The sequence below is a fragment of the Embiotoca jacksoni genome, unplaced genomic scaffold, assembly GCF_022577435.1.
Source record: "Embiotoca jacksoni isolate LCO1_2020_lvr unplaced genomic scaffold, fEmbJac1.0.p SCAF_32, whole genome shotgun sequence".
Taxonomy (NCBI): domain Eukaryota; kingdom Metazoa; phylum Chordata; class Actinopteri; family Embiotocidae; genus Embiotoca; species Embiotoca jacksoni.
Genome location: NW_027185384.1, coordinates 5,002,411 through 5,022,977, shown reverse-complemented (window position 1 = coordinate 5,022,977; position 20,567 = coordinate 5,002,411). Strand labels below are relative to the sequence as shown.

Below are 20,567 nucleotides of genomic sequence, written 5' to 3'. Positions count from 1 at the left end.
TCAAATGAAATATCTTTGTCATTACAGTATCTCAAAATACAGGTCACGGTGAGGTGGAGGGCACAGCTTATCTTTGCTATCTGCTTTGAATCATAAGAGTTTCCTATGTTGAGCAACGTGCTGATGCAGCGTGTCCCTCTGAATTAAATCATACGGTGTGAAAGACAAGAGGTGTCACTCTGTCCCTGTTTCCTGGTACCACAAACGTCATATCAGCTGGAGAAAAGTTGCCCAGACTGTCCTATTATGTTACAGATTTTTTTTTTCTTTAGTCCAACTATCCAGGATTGTTTTACATTAGGCTATTTTATTTTATTGTATTAAGCTTTGCTGCTTTAAGCACTGGATGTAAAGACATGATATACTAGCCTGAGGTTAGCTTTACAAAACCGAAATTACACTCTGTGCATGGAAGGTTTATATTGGCTCAGCCTAGTTCTTTACAGACGTAGAAATATATTTAAAAAAATAACATTGAGTACAAATTCAAATTCACATTATTATTGCATCTTCTCTAAATTTTCATATTTTCTACATTAAAATCTTGACAATATATTTCATTCATCTGTTTTCATTCTTTCATTCATTGTAATGCACAACATAAATATAATGATAGGCCTCCTCTTCTGCAAAAATTGCTAGCAATATAATTTGTATTAGGCATGATATGTCCATTGTTTGAATGTTGTTGTACAGCACAAATAGAAAGTAGGCCAATTTTATTTTTTAACCCTGAGCACATCATCTGTCTCATACACGATCTTTGTTTTAAATACCCGTTCTTCCTCAGCGAGGGCCGACCGGCAAACGGTCTCAACGCGCTGCAGACACCGATTGCGTTTCGTTACGCAGGCCGTAACAAAGTTGACATGATGATCATTGGACACGTCTGAATGACAAATATGGAGAAACAACCCAGTTTGCTATCATCGAAGCTTTTCCAGAAGCAGAGACAGGTAGAAGTTGTTCTCAATCGCAGCGTTTTGGCGTGGAAGAGAAAAGAGGGGAACAGAAAACGAAGCTCTGGCATTTCTGAAATAGGTAAGTCTGACATGCAGAAATAAATGATTTTACTGATTGTGTAATAACCTCAACCCGCTTATTTTACGTCTGAAAAGTCAACAAATATACACCAACTTGTTTTGTTTTTTTGTTTTTTTTCAAAAAAAAATAGAATGATACACATGTTAAAAGAAGGAGCAGCCACAGAAGGTCAAACCATCAGAGATCTATGTTTTTTAAAAAGTAACATATGGTTCATTTGAATGTCCTACACTGCATTACCCTCCAGTACATCATGTGCCTTCAGTAAATGAAAGCATTACCAAACATGCAAAGTGGAGTGAAGCAGCTGTCTCTTCCCAGTCTGCACTCCTTATCGGGATCATGCACATGTTGAGTGAGCAACAGTCAGGTCATGTAGTTACTGTTGTTAAAGGTCTGTTCGCCGACAAGAGGAGGTCACACAGGTGGGCTTTCAGCCATGGGTAAATGACAGCCTCTGTTTCTTACATGCAACCTACTTGTTAGACTGTTATTTAATATGCCTCACAGGGAGCAGTTACTTCATTAACTCATTCATGGAATGGGCTTTATGCCACTCTCAGCTCTTTGAAGATCTCCACAATGTGAGATTTTTTTCTATAAACGGATATAAACCTTTATTAAATTTGCTCACTGCAAGTGTTGAGTTTACGTACATGAGAATTTGATTGGGAAAAAAAACCACACGAAAATAGTTGCACTATACGTACTTGTGGCTTTCGATTGGATGATCCTTCAGATAATGGCTCGCTGCCAGTTTACATGTTACCCAAACTTGTACCAAGACTTTTAAAGGTGCGAGCACATTTATCAAATCAATTGGTCAGAGACCAGCTTGTGATTGCTTTACAAACAGTTGGTGTGTCCCAGTCTGGGGTCAGAGTAATTTCAATTTCCAGCATATATATGATTAACGGTCTGGGCATTAAGTTCTCTTTACTGTTTCTGTGATTGTCAAGAGGCGCTCTAAATTTTGTCCCTTTCCATCGTTTGCATCAGATAACTTCCACTTAATCGGCACGTTCATATAACATCCCGGGGCTAATGTTTGTTCATCGAAATGAGTTCCCTGGTCTGCAATTACTGTACCATATCGAGTGGAGTCATTACAGCTGGCACTGCACACTTCACTCTAAACCTGCCCATTGACCTTCCTCAAAGTGGTATCAAGCGCCCTATAATAACCTACCATAAAGACTTCCATTTATCCAGTCAATGTTCAACGTGACTACATCAAAATCCCCCCAAGTGGTCATTGTGACAAGAGCAGGTCAGTTTACCCTGGAGTTAGGAATCAAACAAGGAGACTCTGCCAGGAATTAAATATCCAGTAAGTTCAATATTAAACACAAAACAGAAATGGTGTCAAGTTCAATTCTGAGTAAATCAAGTGACTTAAACTGCAACCATACAGAACCAGGCTAATTATATTCACCATTCTATATTTGAAGTCTTTGATAAAGTCACTGATTAACTACACTGCATTGGCTACTAATGATAATCAGAGTCCAGTCAAAGATCAGAGTGGTGACGGCTGGAATTTTCCTTAAAGCTTTTGCACCTTCTTAAATAGGACATGCTCTGTTTCTTGATTCCAAATGTTTTGCCTGGGGACTTCAATCATGGGCCTCCACACTTCTCTCTCTCTGTTTTCGTTTCATGTTCAGCTTACATTTAAGGCGGGAAAATGTCACATCATTCCTTGAGACTCTTGTTCTGGAGTTACCTGGCCACAGGTAGTGATCATGACAGCAGAGTTATTCCAAATTAAATTAGTAACTCAGAATAAGGAAAGTTTTTTCTTCGTCACTTACAATTTACTTTCCTAGTTTAGTTTGTAAAAATGAAAAATATAAAAATGCTTGTTTGTGCAGTCTTAACATTTCCTATAAATTTACAAGAAATATCAAATACTGCAGCACTCTGAGACAGAAAATGTAATCTCAGCAGTAAATCATGCAGTGTGACTCAAATTTGACAGGTCTTCCTCTGCTCGTACATTCTATTTTCTGCCCAGTATACTTTCCCTAACATCAAACTGACACACAATTGTTATAAAATGCAGAGAAGAATTGTTATGTGCAGTATACATCAGTCTGGGCTTGATGTTTTGGGGTTAGACAACATCCGTGGATGTTGCTGCTTGACATTTAAGTGGATTTGGTCGAACCAGAGCATCCGTCAGTCAGATCTGCTGAGTAGAGAACAAGACGGGGTATCCTAGCCAGGAATGCTATTTGTATACTGCACACACACAGGCAAACAAACAAAAAGCCAATCACTGAGAAGGATTGGTCTCTGAGCCTACAGTAAATCCTGTGTCCACATAATGCCTGAGTCACTCCTCTGATACAATTGCAGTATGGAGTAAAATCTTGAATAAATCATAGCATACGCTTTAGAAACCATCTCTCCCTTCCTCCAAATTACTATGCTTAGAGAGTAGCACCTCCTCAGGCCCTTTAAGCCTGGACATATCTCTCGGCCAGGGGGAGTTTAGCTTTTTGCTTTCCCATGTGGCGAAGAAGGGATCCAACGTGTCACAGTGAGGGATGCAGTTTTAGCGATAGGCTATTGAAGTTATTGGAAATCAGGCTGAAATAGCATATCATAATTTCTGAATAGCCGTCTATAGTCAAATCCACCTATACAAAGTTGAGAAACAAAACAAAACGACATGATTTTGTACATCGGTTGCTTAGAACTGCATTGCACTAGATGAAAACTCAGGACATCTGTAAAGTCTAAGCCATCATCCTCTGTAGAATATTATTGCAGACGAAAAATGTCACAACACTGTCATTGGAGAGCTATGCTGTTAGCGTGGCTCCAAAAGCAGCACGAGATTTAAAATAGTTAAAGAATGTCAAGTTTAAAAAAAAGGGGGGAGATTGCAACTTATTTTGAAATGAATGACTTGCACTGAACCTATGGAACCTACGGCATACCAGTGAACTTGCATTGCACCCCCGCTAACTGTCCCCCTGTTATACCTTCCACCTTGGTTGTCCTTTTGTTCTCCATCTGTTTTTCTAAGCATTGGCTTAACAAACCCATTGCACCTGGGAGAAATCCACATGTCTTGTTTGACAGCTCACTGCCATGTGTAGCCATGCAGATCTGTGCTTTGTAATCTAAAGCTGGTGCTCAATGCACAGCCCTGTCTGTACGTTGAGAGACGGCTGCAGAGGGAGCAAGAGAGATACCGGGAAATAAACACTGCCAGAAAATGACAGCTGGAGATTGGGTAAACTGTGCAGGGTTATACTGCATGGCTGGCACCAACACAGGATCTTTTATTACACTGACTGCATTCATTCACCTGAGGCTTGGGTCAATATAACTAAAGAGTTGGACCGCCACAGCTAATTACACAATGAACTTGCATGAGGGCATCTTGGTGATGACCAGTCTTTAACGTATTTCTGCAACTTAAATCCACTTTGGGGCCAGGCTCATCCAACATGAACAGTTTAGTCAGTTTCACACCCTCAGTTAAATCGTATCTCGCCCTTTGCACCCATGTTGCACGTCAGTCGGAAAACCATATGTAAAAGCAGAACAGGAATGACATAAAATCAACATAAACAGTGTATGAACACCTAAAAATGCAAAGCATTTCCTTAAGCCTGCACCGACTTGTCCTCTAACACATTGTCAGCGCCAAACCACAGTAACAACAAAGGGATTACATACTGATCCACTGTGTAAAGGGAGAAGTGCAGAGAACAACAGCAGAATATGAATATGATGACAGCTTCTTGTTGTCAGAGGACAGAAGAAGGTGAGGCCAGGCGCTGCGTTGTCAGAGATATCATATACCCAAACACAAAATCTCTGACGCAAACATGAAAATGTATGATGTATACCAAGTTAAGATCAAATTCAGTGCAGTCTTGTCTAAATCTATCATAGACTTCATGGTTCTGGGCTCACGAGAAAATGTATGTGGTCACTTTACAAGCATTGTGCAAAGAATGTGACAAGGAATTCAAACCTAATGTTGATGTGAAGCGCTGTGCAGAAAACGTCAGTGGAATCCTGTTTGGTGGCATGCCTTCCTGGTTTAGGGAAGCAGTATGAGCAGGAACATGAATCTTGCCCGAAATATTTTTCACACATGTACCTGCACACAGACACGGGTACTTGTTGATCCATCATCTCTGATCTATTTTTTAATAGTGAACTAAAGGCACTGCTACTAAAGTAATTAAGTGTCACATGCAGCGGGAAAAGACTTATCCTCCACCACAGGGACTGAGATTAAATAACCAACAGCAGTGCTTCACACCAGATTTTAAAACAGTAGAGCTTCTCAGGATGTAAGCTAAATTCAACTTTGGTGAACTTTGACATGCAAATTTGTGCCATTTACCAACAGCAAGCAGTCTTGACAGTGTTGACCTTTGAGGCAGCATCAGGGCAGAGACTCCAAAATGAAGGATGCTAATCGTGTGTAGAGCTGCAACAAACATTTATTTTCAGTATTGATTAATCTGCTTATTATTTTCTTGATGAATCATTTTGTCTGCAAAATGTCAGAGATAGTGAGAAATGCTCATCATAATTCTCCACAAATGTCTTAGTTTGTTTCAGCGATAGTCCAAAAACCCCAAAATATCCAGTTTTGCTATTATGTATGACAAATCAAATCTTCACATTTGAGATGCTGGAACCAGCAATTGTTTGGCTTTTTTGCCAAGAGTTGACTGAACTGTTGTAGCTCCAGTTGCATTTCACCGACCAGTGCGAGTGTGTCCCCAGCTGGTAAACATGGTGAGAGATCATGCAAGATTTGCCATTGACGATAAGTCAACAGGGACTTCTTACTAGTCATACATACATGAAGTGGCTCACATGACCTACATCATGTTACTTATGTAAAGTTACTTACTCAACTCAAACCACAATCTTGTCCTTGACCTAACGATCTGTTTTTTGGTGCCTAAACCTAAAGCGTATCTCTGATATACCAGCAGGTTGAAACAAGGGTGGCATTATTTGATGATTGGGGTGATAATGGGTTGACCATTCTAAATTTACTGAAAAGCCCTGAAGATGTTCCATTTTCTATCACCTACGGGGACATAATAGTACAAAAGCCAAGAGGACAAGCACTGACTTGCAAGAAGTTTTATCATATTGTACTTTGTCGGATACCCCCCCCCCCCCCCCCCACACACACACACACACACATACCCCCCAGGTGGATTTTATTACTACCACAAGAGCTGAATTTAACGGACCTCCTACTCTCCATTTCATTCACACAAAGATCCTCTTTGTTCCATTATTATAGGAAATAATTATTGCCAAGACCAGTGGCTCTCAAAATCCTGGTGGAGTGCTGCTGAATTTCTGACCCTCTCGGTAGTTAGAGCCACTTCACTCCGTGCTGCTCATGTTTGGGTTATCATATGTAGCTAGAATGATCGCTGAAATATGACACTGTATCAGTGAGTGCAGTGGCAGTGATTTCCAGCCTGAGAGTCTGGACCCTAGCAAAGCACAAGATTAACCTGGATGATTCATGAGTTTCTAAAATGTTTTTTTTTAATAATTACTCTTTGGATAAACTGAACACAGTCAATATTTGCAACCTGTGACAGTTCTCATTATAAACAGTCGAAAGTCAACAATGCTGGGAACCAGTGGTGGGCAGTAAACATAAACCTGAAAACTGATCCTGGCCCTTTAATCGAGTTCACTTGGCATTACAGGTGTTAATCCATCTCATGTGGTTACAGTGGAAACCAGTGGCACGCTGGGCCCTGAGGACCTGGGTGTTTCTGGCTCAGTAGAGAAAGGCACTAATAGTGCCAGAGCTAGGGGATTACATTTATGCTGAGGGGAAAGCAACACACTGCCATTGCCAGGATTTGAGGTCCAGAGTTACACATGGCAGGGGTAGTGAACTAATCTTTATGTTTCTTCCTTATCGTCACTCCATGTGATTGCCTCTTTGAACTAGGACTTACTGCCCTGGTGGTTAAGTTGAGCCGCTATTGTGGGGAAGCCTGAGCTGAGACCTGACAGGTTGACAATCATGTAGAAAAGTACACATAATTACAAACGTTGGACACTTATCAAAGTTATTCTTTAGTAGGATTCTCAGGGATAAACATGAGAACCAAGTGGATCCATAGGCACATAAAGCCAAGGTAAGAAGTATTTGGATGGGTTCTGTGCTTCAGCACAATCAATTTGAAATATAACACTGGATACCACATTTACGGGCCACGTCTCAGCTTTAATTTGGGTGAGTTTACATCAATATAGAGGATGTTATTGGGGAGATTTTTAACACATAGTGCCCAAAGTTTAAGGGTTCAAAAGTAATTCTACTACACATAGTTGACACACACACAATCAAACAATATAATCATATTCATGTTTTTCTGAGACTTGGCACTTTAATGTAGCATCCATTAGTTTATTTCAAATGGAATGTGCTCAAGCACAAAGCTAAACTGTCTTAATACTTACAATCTGGACTGTAGATTCTAATGTTAAAGGAATAGCTTAACATTTGGGGAAAAAATATAGCCTCATTCTTTAAAAAAAATCAAACAAAGTTAGCCTCCCAATACACCTCAAGCTCACTGATTAACACTTAAATGCATGATTATGGTTCTTCAGACCATTTCATGGTCAAACAGTGAAGTCCAGCTGTTTCCCCCTGTTTTCTGTATTCTTTATGCTTAGCTAAGCAAAACTAACCAATTACTGGTTTTATAGCTACATGTTCAGCATACAGATGTGAGAGTGTAATTGTTCTTCTGATGTAACTTTTAGCAAGAGAGCAAACTAAGATGTAGAACTATTCCCTGAAGGCGAAATGGCTCATTCATCCCCACATTTTTATGTGTAAAGCAATGAAAAAAATGTATATGAGCCATTCATTCAAACATGTTTGTAGGAAATGATTGCTGGCTTATTATCCTCAATTATATCAGCCTTCCCAATCAGAATTATCAGGTACCAGCATCACTTTGCAGCAACAAAACAAACATTTGAATGCTCTCCTCCAACTGCAGAACAAGTTCCAGACATTAGAGCAGAAAGCCATTTTCTCCGCAGTTCCTGAAAAGCTGACTTTTTGCAGATAGCAGACCTCTCTGGCTTACAGTAACACACTGAGCTGTGTGGTATGAATAGGCTGCACACAGTGGCTGACTGCCAGTGCTAAGATTCTTTTCAAGCACAAAGAAAAGTATGTCAGAGCAGAGCAGAGAGGATCTGCCTTGTATGGCCGAGGGCTTAGCATGTTGCTTAGGGACTGCACTGAGCTAAAAAGTAGGGAATTTGTGTGTGGGTATGTGTTCTCTGTGTGTGTGGTGACGGGATTATTGTGTACTTGTGTGTGCATATTCGGAGTGTGTGTGTGTGTGTGTGTGTGTGTGTGTGTGTGTTTATGCCTCTGAGAGAGTGTGTGGCAGGGTTATTGGAGCAGTGTTAGAATGTGGGAATGTCAGCTATTGTTTCCAGTTCCTTCCCAAACACAGTTCACTGGGACGTTGGATTTGTCCTCGTCTCCGGGGTTAATTTGACCAAGTTGTCCAGAGGAACACCCCGGCGAGAGAAAACAAGACTCCCTGTACTGACACAATCATGAATGTTGGCTTTTTTGTCTGTGACAGAAGTGGATTCTCCCACAAGGCTAAAAGATTTCATACATTTTTCATTTTTTGGATTTCACCGTAAACCAGGGAGTTTAAGATAACAAACATGTAAATGAATAAGATACAAGATAAGATATTCTAATATATTCCACTGAGTGTTTTAGCACAACTCGGGTGCAAGTTTGGTGCTTTATGACACGAACCAAACAGCAAATGCAAAATTTCATGATGAATTATCTCAAACCTGTTACAGTTTGTTGTAATCTCGGGTTCATGTTGTTGCCACTATCAATATGCAACATCTTACCAAAGATAATCTGGTTTTGCTTTTCTGTGTACGCTTGCATGAAATGATTTTTGTCATGTTCTAACATCCTCCTCAATACAGCGTGTCTATTTTGTCAGCACATCTCGGTGATAAATCAAGACTATCAGTATAACGTGTTGCACAAATAGATGACTGCAAAAGTAGATTTGCATCTCAGCTATCTCCCTTTACTTTCCCCCAATGTGTGTAGAAGGAGCGCTTAAATCAACACCACACATGGTAAACTTCTTCAATGATCTGTTTGTGTAAGATACTCCCTTAAGACTCACCGTAAACGTCCACAGGTCAGTTAATGTAGCAATCTTACACTCTTTGGGAACATAGGCCACTATAGTGGGAAAGATAGATGTGTACATAAAATAAACGATGACTCAGTTCTATTTATCTGCCTCGGGGCCCTAAAATTGTGCATGCTGGTTCACGGTCACACGGTCATGACTCAACTAAGCTGCTGCTACTGTTACTAGTAACCCCCGCGCTTTTCCGAAAAAGGCTTATATATACCTGCAGAAAAGTGTTAAAGGTCCCATATTTAAACTTTTCTAGTGTTTTTATTTTGAAGAAGATATTGTTTGTGGTTTTATGTACCAAAAGCTGTCTTAGTATAGTTTCACATGCTACCTGCTGATGGTCAGTAAATGCCTCCAGCTGTATGACATGCACATCACGTATATATGCCTATAATTTGATTACTTAGAAAGCAGCCTCAGTAAAAGAAAAAAATATTCTTGCACGAGCACTATCTGATAGCATGTTCTCATCTGAGTGGGTTGGTGTGTTCTGTTTTTTTTTTCCCCTCAGTCTCATCAGGTGAACTAAAACTTTATGTATGATACATGGGCAACCCAACCAGTGATGGGATAGTGTCAGGCCTGTGTGACCCTGTACTAGATAAGCTTGAAAAAATTTAACACACAATTTTAGATAATTCCTTATGTATTTTATTTTAACGCAGAGCACTGGGTACAATTTTTCAAATAGTTGGAATGAAACTCCCCATTCTTGGTTTCTTTTTTTTTTTCTGAAATAAAGCCATTACCCACATGGCCATAACTCTTCTTCCTATTTGTCAAAGTGTGAATATCGATGGCCATAAAGTTATTCATGCCTGCATGGCGTATCATCTTTATTTGAGAAAGAAATGAAATCCTATTTCTTCAGACTCCCAGGAGAGAAATAATATGTCATGCCTCCCTCCTATCCATTTCACCATATCAGCTGAATAAATTTGTAGGAGAGACTGGAGTGTCTGCATGTTATGCAGCTGAAGAGGTCAGCTAAACTCATTGCAAGTAATATTGTCCTTTTCCTTGTGTAAAAGTGCACTTTTGAAGTTATTCTGATTGTAGCCATCTATTGTGATTGAATGTTCAGGGTTTTTGGATTTAAATAAAAGTGCTTTGAAGGGTAAGTTACATTATGAGGCCTAGTGTAGAATATTTAGGCATTATCTTCCCTTTATTGATTTAGTTGCCTTTGTCTCGGTTTCCCCTGGTCACTGTGTTTCATTTAAAAGCAATATAGTAATAATAATGATTTTCCATAATGCTGGCTTTCAACACAGTAAAATACAGCCCATTAAACTCTTTTGCTGTTACTTTGCAGCTCCTTAAGTTGCCTGATCCACCTCGTCTCAACAAGACCAGGAGGTACCAGATCATACCGCACTCGACAAATTCTGTCTCTATGCTTGACACCATTCAGATAACACATGATATTGGGATCCATTGCTATATAAATATATTGATTATTGCGGCTTTAATGCTTATACCAAACATTTTGAATGCTTTTGTGAGCAGAAGGTGATTTGGTTTTCGAATATGTCTGTGTACATGTGAGAATTTATTATGACTGCAAAAGAGCTTAATGCCTTGGTTATAATGTCATGCAATTAACTAAAATGTTATTTTATTATCTTTCCAGCACACAGCCAAGTTCAAGTGTGTGAAATATTGTTCATCCGCAATACAAAAGATGGTGACGAAGACGACACACAGACCAGGAAGCATCAGGAAAAGACAAAACAGCACTCCCAGCTGTATCCCCATGCATTCACAGGTACAAAACAAACACTGATGTGCATACTTAAAGTGACACTTCCCTATTTTGACACATGGAAGTTATTTCACAAGTTACAGAGCATACTATTCAGCTTGCGAAAGCAGACGTGCTATAATGTCCTCTATGGCTCTAAAGAAACTTTGCCAAGTCTGCAGTACAGCATCCAGCACTTTTGTTTCTCTTTGTTGTCCCCGCGTTATTGAAGTACAGTGCTATATTGCTGAATTGCCCTTTGAAGAAATAGATGCAGCATATTTTGTTCCTTCTAACAACAGAGCCTGAAGCCAGTTTACGTCATCGTCACTTTCATTTTACTGAAGTAGGTTAAAACCACATCACAGTTACATTTTGCGTAAGTGTGCTGAGAGCCTGCGTTTAGCCCCACCAATCACTAGTGATCTGACACAGGAAATAAGCCTGTAGGACAGCTCCATAGTTAGAAAGTAATGCATTAACAACAGAGTCCCTCACAGCTTAGCCGTCTGGGTCTAAGATGGCAGCATGCCAGTGACTTTGGGGCTAATGCTTGATTTGGAGCCAATAGATTATATCCAAACAAGATCGGATTTACATTATTTATCATAGCCAAATGTTAAAAATGATCTCACTAATGTGAGCTTTTACTGGCATGAGAGTGTGTGGAGAGTCTGACACAACTGCATTCCCACAATCTGTGGAAAACTTGGCTTCAAAGACATGTCCCATCACTTACATCCCGATTATGTAACTTATTAAAGGACGGTTTTACACCCACTCTGAGCGTTTCTCTGCCTGCCCCACTGTAAGTACAAGGTAAGTGATTTGGACTGAGGAACTTGCCCAAAAAGTTAACTTTTCTATCTGATGGAAAAAATGCTTAGTGTGATCATTTGACTTTGTAATGCTTAGCAAGTGAATCTGCCGTCAAAGTGCTTAGCGGGTGATTTTTGGCTCCTTAATGTAAATATTTCAGTAATGTTCCTAGCAGGATATTATGTGACTCCATCTCTACTTTTTGTCTTTCAGCAGAGCCCTATTTTACTTAACTGGCTTCTTCTTCATTTCCCTCATCACTTCATTTCCTACTCATTCACATATCTGATTGACCTGGCCTGTAAGATAACAGAAAAAGGTTCATTCTGTGGGCAAGCCCGCACTGTAGCACAGCCGGGTAGTGCTGAATGTAGTGAGTGAGAAAAGCATTAATGAACAAAATGACCAGCCCAAAAATACTCTGGGTCACAAGCTATAATGATCGTTTTAGATATTCAGATCAGGGAAGGTACTTTTAGATTATGGATGGCACATACTGTAGCAGCATGATATGATATGAGAGGCTTTGTTTAGCACTTTGGTGTTATCTCCTGATAGGGAATTGTCTAGTTTTGATGATATCATCTTTCTTCCGTAGACACTCTCTGTCTAAAAGCTATGAGGTGTTGGTTGCTAAGTAGTTAGAGCGTTCTGTTTTGTTTCTTTACAGTTTCCTACGTGAGGAGGACCAGGCAGCACCAGTGGCGCTGTAGTGACGTCACCTTTCACTGTGCCAACCAGGGACTCTGTGAGCAGTGGATTCGAGTTACAAATGAGCAGCTGTCATTACTCAGTATGTGCTGTGTAATGATGTTCTCTAACAGATATGGTGATGTACTTTGGACTTAAGGACTTAATCAGCGTTGGTTCACAGACAAGGCACCATAAAACTAGGAATCTGGCCGAGTGTTGGTACAAATACAGTGCATCCGGAAAGTATTCACAGCGCTTCACTTTTTACACATTTTGTTATGTTACAGCCTTATTCCAAAATGGATTAAATTCATTTTTTTCCTCAAAATTCTACACGCAATATCCCATAATGACAAAGTGAAAATAGTTTGTTTACAATTTTTGCAAATCTATAAAAAATAAAGAACGAAAATATAACACGTACATAAGTATTCACAGCCTTTGCTCAATACTTTGTTGAAGCACCTTTGGCAGAAATTACAGCCTCAAGTCTTTTTGAGTATGATGCTATAAGCTTGGCACACCTATTCTTGGGCAGTGTCTTCCATTCTTCTTTGCAGGACCTCTCAAGCTCCATCAGGTTGGATAGGGAGCATCGGTGCACAGCCATTTTCAGATCTCTCCAGAGATGGTCAATCGGATTCAAGTCTGGGCTCTGCCTGGGCCTCTCAAAGACATTCACAGAGTTGTACCGAAGCCATTCCTTTGTTATCTTGGCTGCGTGCTTCGGGTCGTTGTCCTGTTGGAAGATAAACCTTCGCCCCAGTCTGAGGTCCAGAGCGCTCTGGAGAAGGTTTTCATCAAGGATGTCTCTGTACATTGCTGCATTCATCTTTCCCTCCATCCTGACTAGTCTCCCAGTTCCTGCCGCTGAAAAACATCCCCACAGCATGATGCTGCCACCACCATGCTTCACCGTAGAGATGGTATTGGCCAGGTGATGAGCGGTGCCTGGTTTCCTCCAAACATGACGCTTGGCATTCAGGCCAAAGAGTTCAATCTTTGTTTCATCAGACCAGAGAATTTAGTTTCTCATGGTCTGACAGTCCTTCAGGTGCCTTTTGGTAAACTCCAGGTGGGCTGTCATGTGCCTTTTACTGAGGAGTGGCTTCCGTCTGGCCACTCTACCATACAGGCCTGCTTGGTGGAGTGCTGCAGAGATGGTTGTCCTTCTGGAAGGTTCTCCTCTCTTCACAGAGCAACGTTGGAGTTCTGTCAGAGTGACCATCAGGTTCTTGGTCACCTCCCTGACTAAGGCCCTTCTCCCCCGATCGCTCAGTTTGGCCGGGCGGCCAACTCTAGGAAGAGTCCTGGTGGTTCCAAACTTCTTCCATTTGTGGATGATGGAGGCCACTCTGCTCATTGGGACCTTCAATGCTGCAGAAATTTGTCTATACCCTTCCCCAGATCTGTGCCTCGATACAATCCTGTCTCGGAGGTCTACAGACAATTCTTTGGACTTTATGGCTTGGTTTGTGCTCTGACATGCACTGTCAACTGTGGGACCTTATATAGACGGTGTGTGTCTTTCCAAATCATGTCCAATCAACTGAATTTACCACAGGTGGACTCCAATCAAGTTGTAGAAACATCTCAAGGATGATTAGTGGAAACAGGATGCACCTGAGCTCAATTTTGAGTGTAATGGCAAAGGCTGTGAATACTTATGTACATGTGATTTTTATTTTTTTTTTTTTTTTATTTTTAACAGATTTGCAAAAATTTCAAAAAAATTTATTTCACGTTGTCATTATGAGGTATTGTGTGTAGAATTTTGAGGGAAAAAATGAATTTAATCCATTTTGGAATAAGGCTGTAATATAACAAAATGTAGAAAAAGTGAAGTGCTGTGAATACTTTCCGGATGCACTGTACATATAAAACTGAAGTACACAGTCATTAAGTTTCACTGCAGTGGAGCCAAAGGGCAAATAAACTCTGGATTAAGTGTATTTAGTAACAGGTGAAAGTCTTTATAAAGCTAATCCAGGGAATTACATTACATGGAGTCTTCCATTGTGAAATCTGGGGAACGTGATCCATGATAAACATTTAAACTTGGTTTGTGTTTCAGAGGGTGTTTAAAAGCTGCTGCTGCTGCTGTGGTTTGTCTGTTGGGGTAGCATTGGATTAATAGATGCTGTGCTGTACCGCACAAAAGATTCCCAGAGGGATGTGGGTGTCCTGTAAAGATCAGGCATTTTGATTTCTGAAGTAATTTTACAGCAATTTTCCACATGCGATATGCAACTCAGTCCTGTGTATTAGTGATCTATGCAGCATCTCATTGGGACGCCAACACACTGAATATAAGTTACTGAAATGCCCAAAGAAAACAGTTTTCACTATACTATACCTGTATGATATTGGTGCCGTCACATACTAAAATTCATTATTATGGGCAACATCAATCGAGGCAAACAAAAGGGAAATTATGTGAATGTATGTGAATAGTTTAGAGATTAATATTGCAAATAAACTATAGTAAATAAGATTAACAAAGTAAAAGTAACAAAGTAACTGGTCTAAAATGCAAATTCAATGATGTTTCTACATTAAAATGAAATGAAAGCATAAAAATAGATTCGACATGATTTCTCCAGACTGTTCGGGGAAGCTGGTGAAATCATGTTGACATTTTTATTTCATGTTTCAAACAGCAGAGCTGGTGAAATAACTGTTCACAGCTCTATTCATAGGAAAGCATTTCATGTCTAATTAGCACAATATTCTAGCATTTCAATAACCAAAAGCACAAACACTCATCATGCAGAATGGCACATTTCAATAAATAACCACAGTGTAAATATAGTACTTTAATGTTGCAGCTGGTAAAATTAGGGTGAATCGTAAGAACCCATCATAATGTATTAATTAATCATATTTTGTATTGAAAAGCTTAATTTATAGAATAACTAAAGCACTTAAATACACTATAAAATGTAAATTTGAAACAACGTCTTTATTCCATATGCCTATTGCTAAGAGAGCTCTTCTTCAGTGAGGAACGTGTGCACTATTGTCCATAAAAGTCACCATTCTTTTCAGCAGTATCTTATGCACAGTGACCTCAGGACAGCCCGCAGGCAAACCTACAATAGAGGTGGCCTCCTGCATTTCTCTTCAAGACAGTGTCTCCCAGGCGCAGACACAAAGAATAGTACCAACAACAACAGTCTGATAAAACATATAAATGGTGGCACTACAAACACGAGAAAAAAAAGAGCATAATCTTGTATAAAAATATCTTGGTCATGAAGCATGAAGATGATGCTCGCTGTCCAGATGTGCACTCAGGAGTCTGCACATCTGTCTCCTACATGCCTTTCAAACATGAAACATTAAACTGTAGACTGAAAATGAACTTAAAAACCCATTGTGTTTATGTTTCCCCGTGATACATGAGCATACAAATGTTATAATTCTATCAGTCAACATATTGCGCTTCATTAAATCTTTGACCTAATTGAGTGAAAAATAGAGGGTTTTTTTTACTGCGAGATTAATAAGGTTGCAAAGCGATCACATAACTGGCTTTCACTGGATTTAATGTGTATCTAGCATGTGAGAGTGTACAGTGGGTTGAAGGCATTTGAAATGGTCTGCTTGGCCCCACAATGCTTGGCAGGATGAATCAATTCAAGGAAATTAACCACATTCATTTTGAGGATGAAGCCTCAGTCTGGTCAATAGTGTTTGTCTCCTCCATAGCACACCTTTACATCACCTATACAATCCATTTTCTGTAATCTAATGGAACTTTTTTCTTATTGCCAAACAATATGGCTCCCTATATTTCTTTGTGCTCATTTAACACTTGATCCCGATCCATTCATTTTCAGTCGGAGCAGCTGCTGTATCTCAGTTTGTTGTCCTAAACGCAGTCTTCCTCAACAGCCATAAACAAGGCATTTAGTATTCTCGGTCGCAGCACTTTGTAGGTTTATCACCGAATGATGCAGTAACTCTGAATTGCTCCACACTCCTCACATAGTCCGTAGACACGCCATTTATTTTTCATGCTGCATGTTTTGGGGACCAGTCAGGTTGACTGAGCATTTTGAAAAAGGTCTCTGTTTAATGAAAACTTCATCAAGTTGTTGTCAGTTACTCATTTGTAAAAAAGGTAAACACCACGCATTTTTAATGAGTATCTCATACTCCTCCCTCCCTCTGCAGCCAACCGACCAAAGAGCCTTCTGGTGTACATCAATCCATACGGGGGAAAGCGCCGCGGGAAGTGTATTTTTGAGCAGAAGGTGGCTCCGGTGTTTCGGCGTGCCGGCATCTCCACCGATGTGATAGGTGGGTCCCTGTCAGTTGCATTCCTCAACATTTAAATAAAAAATGAGTCTCAATGGCCGCCGTATAGATCTCCCCTGCCACCGTGGCCTCTCGCGGGAACCGAGGAGGCTTGCAAGGATATGATTTGGCTTTTAGTGCCATTAATCATGCCACCACCTTAATGGAAGCTGTGATAGTTGATAAGCTTGGCTATCCAAACACATCTATTATTCAATAAGTGTTTGCTACAGCTACGACTAGTCTGGGGTATTGATGGTCCATCAGAGTGAATACTATTCACTCTGGGCATCCTACAACTGCTATGAATTGCAGCATTGTATTTGTGCTGGTATTATATGCCTAGTAAACAGATTTACTGTTGAAATATCGTTTTTGTTTTCGTGGGCTCAGGGCTCATTCTGCTGGATAATATACAATAGCTGAATGAGGTTGTTTTGTGCCACTGTGCCTCTGCTTTTTTCTAAACGTTAATCTGCTCGCCGGGCTCCAGCCAATGTTTCAAAAATGCAGTACTTTTCCTCATCTTGTACTTCAAAATGCCTGTAATAGCATGCTTGTTCTACCAGTCATTCCACAAAGAGTCCAGTTATTCAGTCTGTACGTTATCCTCCACTGAACTCGTACTAATGCTTGCCGTTTGATTTGTTTCCATAGTTACAGAGCATGCTAATCATGCCAGGAACCACTTGAAAACAGAGGCCAATCTCGATAAATATGACGGGTGAGTACTTAAGCTCAGTAGCTCCTGCTATCAGCCTTTGATCACTGGTTCCTCGCTGTGGCATGGAGTTGACCCTGATATGTTCATATTCAAATAAAGCCACGAAGAGACTCGGCCATGAGCTACATTTTAATAAGCGCACATTTAAAGTAGCCTATGTCTGAAGCCCTATTGGTCAGTAATCTGTTTTGTAATTCCTTATACAAAGTGCCAGTATATATGTGTCTTTGTCACATTTATTAACCAGAGTAATTCTGATTATTTCAGACCTGCATTTCCCTGAACAGAGTTGGCTGTCTGTAAGCAGGCCAGTCATCTGTGATCAGTAATTTCTCTTTATATCAGTATTTCATAATATTTTGACTTTTAAACATTTCCTTCAACCTCATGCGTGGGCTCTAAACAAACTTGCAAACTAATAATAATAAGACACAACCCAACATTGCTTGGTGTCCGGCCTCCTTCTCTATAATACAATATAAATAAGTCTAAAAAAAATAAAGAAAACTTGGAAGAGCAAGTTCTGTAAATGCACATAATAACAAGATTAAGGTTTTGCAGTCATGCGATCTCTGTTAGGCTTTACAAGTTCACCAACTAAATGTCAGCAGTCACAACATGATGATTTTCAGAATATATCATGTTTACCAATATTTTAACTTATGTAAGCATGCTAACATTTTCGAAATTAGCACTAAACACAATGACACAGCTGAGGTTGGTGGAATATTTAAGTTGTTGCAGGTATTTGGTGACAAAAAAAATACTGACCAAGCTAAAACTTTGTCGTGTTGATGGCACTAGATGAAATGTCAAGAAATCACCAAAGTGATTGTAATTCATCTTAAGGGTAACAAGAATGTCTGTCCCCAATTTTCTTTAGCAATGCATCGAGTGATTGCAAAACTACAAATGTCAACTTCATGGTGAAGTATACATTATGAAGTATACATTATACATTATTATATACATTATACCCATGTATAAGAAGAGGAAAAGTCAGGGGGGGTCACCAAAATGCAGTTGTATTGATCATTTTGGCACCATGAATGTCCATAAAAAAAAATAAAAAAGATACAATTTTAACTTGTTTTCAAATTTGGCACCATATTTCTGTAATTCCTCAAGGGTGTAAAGTGTCAGCATTTTTTGACTAGTTAAAGAGTCTGATCGATTGATAACTTCTTATTTTTCTAAGGAAGATCAACAGTTTTAAACTTATTCATTCATATACTTTTCAAAATGAGGGAGAAGTGGATCTGAGAATCATCCACATAAAAACTATTTTGAAATATTTAATGTAGATGGTAAATAGTGAAGAACCCGGAACTTATCACTCATTGGGTGAAATATCTAGTGGATAATTTACAGCCTACTGCCACACAAAAGGTCCTTTCAGAGAAATATAACAAGACCCAGAATGACAACCTAGTGCTTAAGATGTTCAATTGAAATCAACTGCAGTAATAGCAGCAGTAAGACTTTAACAAAATAAAGTAATGTCACTAGGAATGTCATTCCGGCAGGTAGCTGATTCGGCTCTCCAGCATCACTTACAATAACCGTACAATGAATCTAAATTCTAAAACTAGCTCAAATTGTACATGATGCTGTTCAGGTCGGTGAGTAAAGAAAGCATGTGAGGGTAAAATGGAGCTGTTAGTTGAACATAAAGGGCCTCCTTTTTCCTACTGAGTGCCCCGTTGTCTCCAGCTTCTATTCATCAGCTACTCGGTCCACCAGAACAGGGTTAGAGTCCATTATATTTTTACTCTGCAGTTCACGTAATTTATAGAACCAATTCTGTAAGGTTTTGAGTTCAACTTAAGAAGCTGTGACGGCTGGTGGCATAGCGTGATATTCTTATTTATTGAAGGGCTTCATAGTTCAACCAGCTGACTCAATGAATTCTTGTCAAGGTTTTCTGCCCATATAGTTATTTTTCCTGTGAATATGTATAAAGTAAATCCATGTGCACTTAACTTAACTCATTATGTGCTAACCAGCCAGGCTACTTGTATGACCAGGAGCTAGACTCAAATGTAGTTGGAAACGCATGTCAAACCCATGTCTAAGTTGATGATCTCATGTGTGTCCAGGGTGGTGTCTGTGGGTGGAGACGGGATGTTCAGTGAGATCCTGCATGGGTTGGTTACCAGGACCCAAACAGACCAAGGGGTGGACCAGAACCAACCAGATGTTGAGTTGGTGCCGTGTTCTCTCCGCATAGGGATCATTCCTGCAGGTTGGCTTTGACATTATACATTTGGTGACAACATTGTAAGAAGTAGTATTGATGATAAAAATCCCTTATGTCAAATTCATGATTTGGGTGTTATTCTAAATTCATTAAAAGCTTTAAAAGAATAGTTTGACAAGATAAAGACATAGGTCTTCGGTGACAAGACTGATAGCACTCTCACACTTTATTTTAATGACCAACTTTGGACAGCTTAGTTTATGATAAAGCCCCTAAAAAGGAAGACACAACTGGCCTGGCTCTGTCCAAACGATTTAAAAAAAAAAAACACCTACCAGCATATGTGAAGCTCATTAATGAACATCTTATCTGTAATTTGTTTGATCTGTAGATAACCCAGTTGGAGTTTTATGGGTTTTATACTGTATGTTTGGGATGTGGCCGGGGGCAGAGATGTCTAATCTCACCCAAGGTAAACTGGCTGCTATTTAACGGCAGACATGGAAGTGATGCTAATTTTTTAATCTAATTCTCCGCAAGAAAAAAAAAAAAAAAAAAGCATTTTTTTTCCCCAAAGAGTTTAAATATTTCTGTAAATATTTTAAAGAAATGTAATACTAAACTTAAACTTAATTTAAATAAATGCGAATACTGACAACAGTATATATTTTTTACAACTCAGTCAGCAACATTTAACTCCCACCCCAATTTAAATGAATCAGTCACACAAGATTGAGACAAAGGGACAAAAAAAATACCTTACATACCATACAAATGTAATAAAGTAAAATCATCGCTGGA

The 20,567-nt window shown here is 39.6% G+C and overlaps 1 protein-coding gene across 1 annotated transcript in view; it reads left to right on the top strand.

Annotated features, from left to right (window-relative positions):
• Window positions 1-804: 804 nt before the first annotated feature.
• LOC138207509 (ceramide kinase-like) overlaps window positions 805-20,567 on the top strand; it is a 37,357-nt gene continuing 17,594 nt past the window's right edge. Inside the window, exons 1-6 of the mRNA XM_069164776.1 lie at window positions 805-1,041; window positions 10,918-11,052; window positions 12,518-12,640; window positions 16,720-16,845; window positions 17,500-17,566; window positions 19,666-19,811. Coding sequence (XP_069020877.1) covers window positions 894-1,041; window positions 10,918-11,052; window positions 12,518-12,640; window positions 16,720-16,845; window positions 17,500-17,566; window positions 19,666-19,811 — 745 coding nt within the window. The 5' untranslated portion in view covers window positions 805-893. The remainder of the gene's footprint in view (window positions 1,042-10,917; window positions 11,053-12,517; window positions 12,641-16,719; window positions 16,846-17,499; window positions 17,567-19,665; window positions 19,812-20,567) is intronic.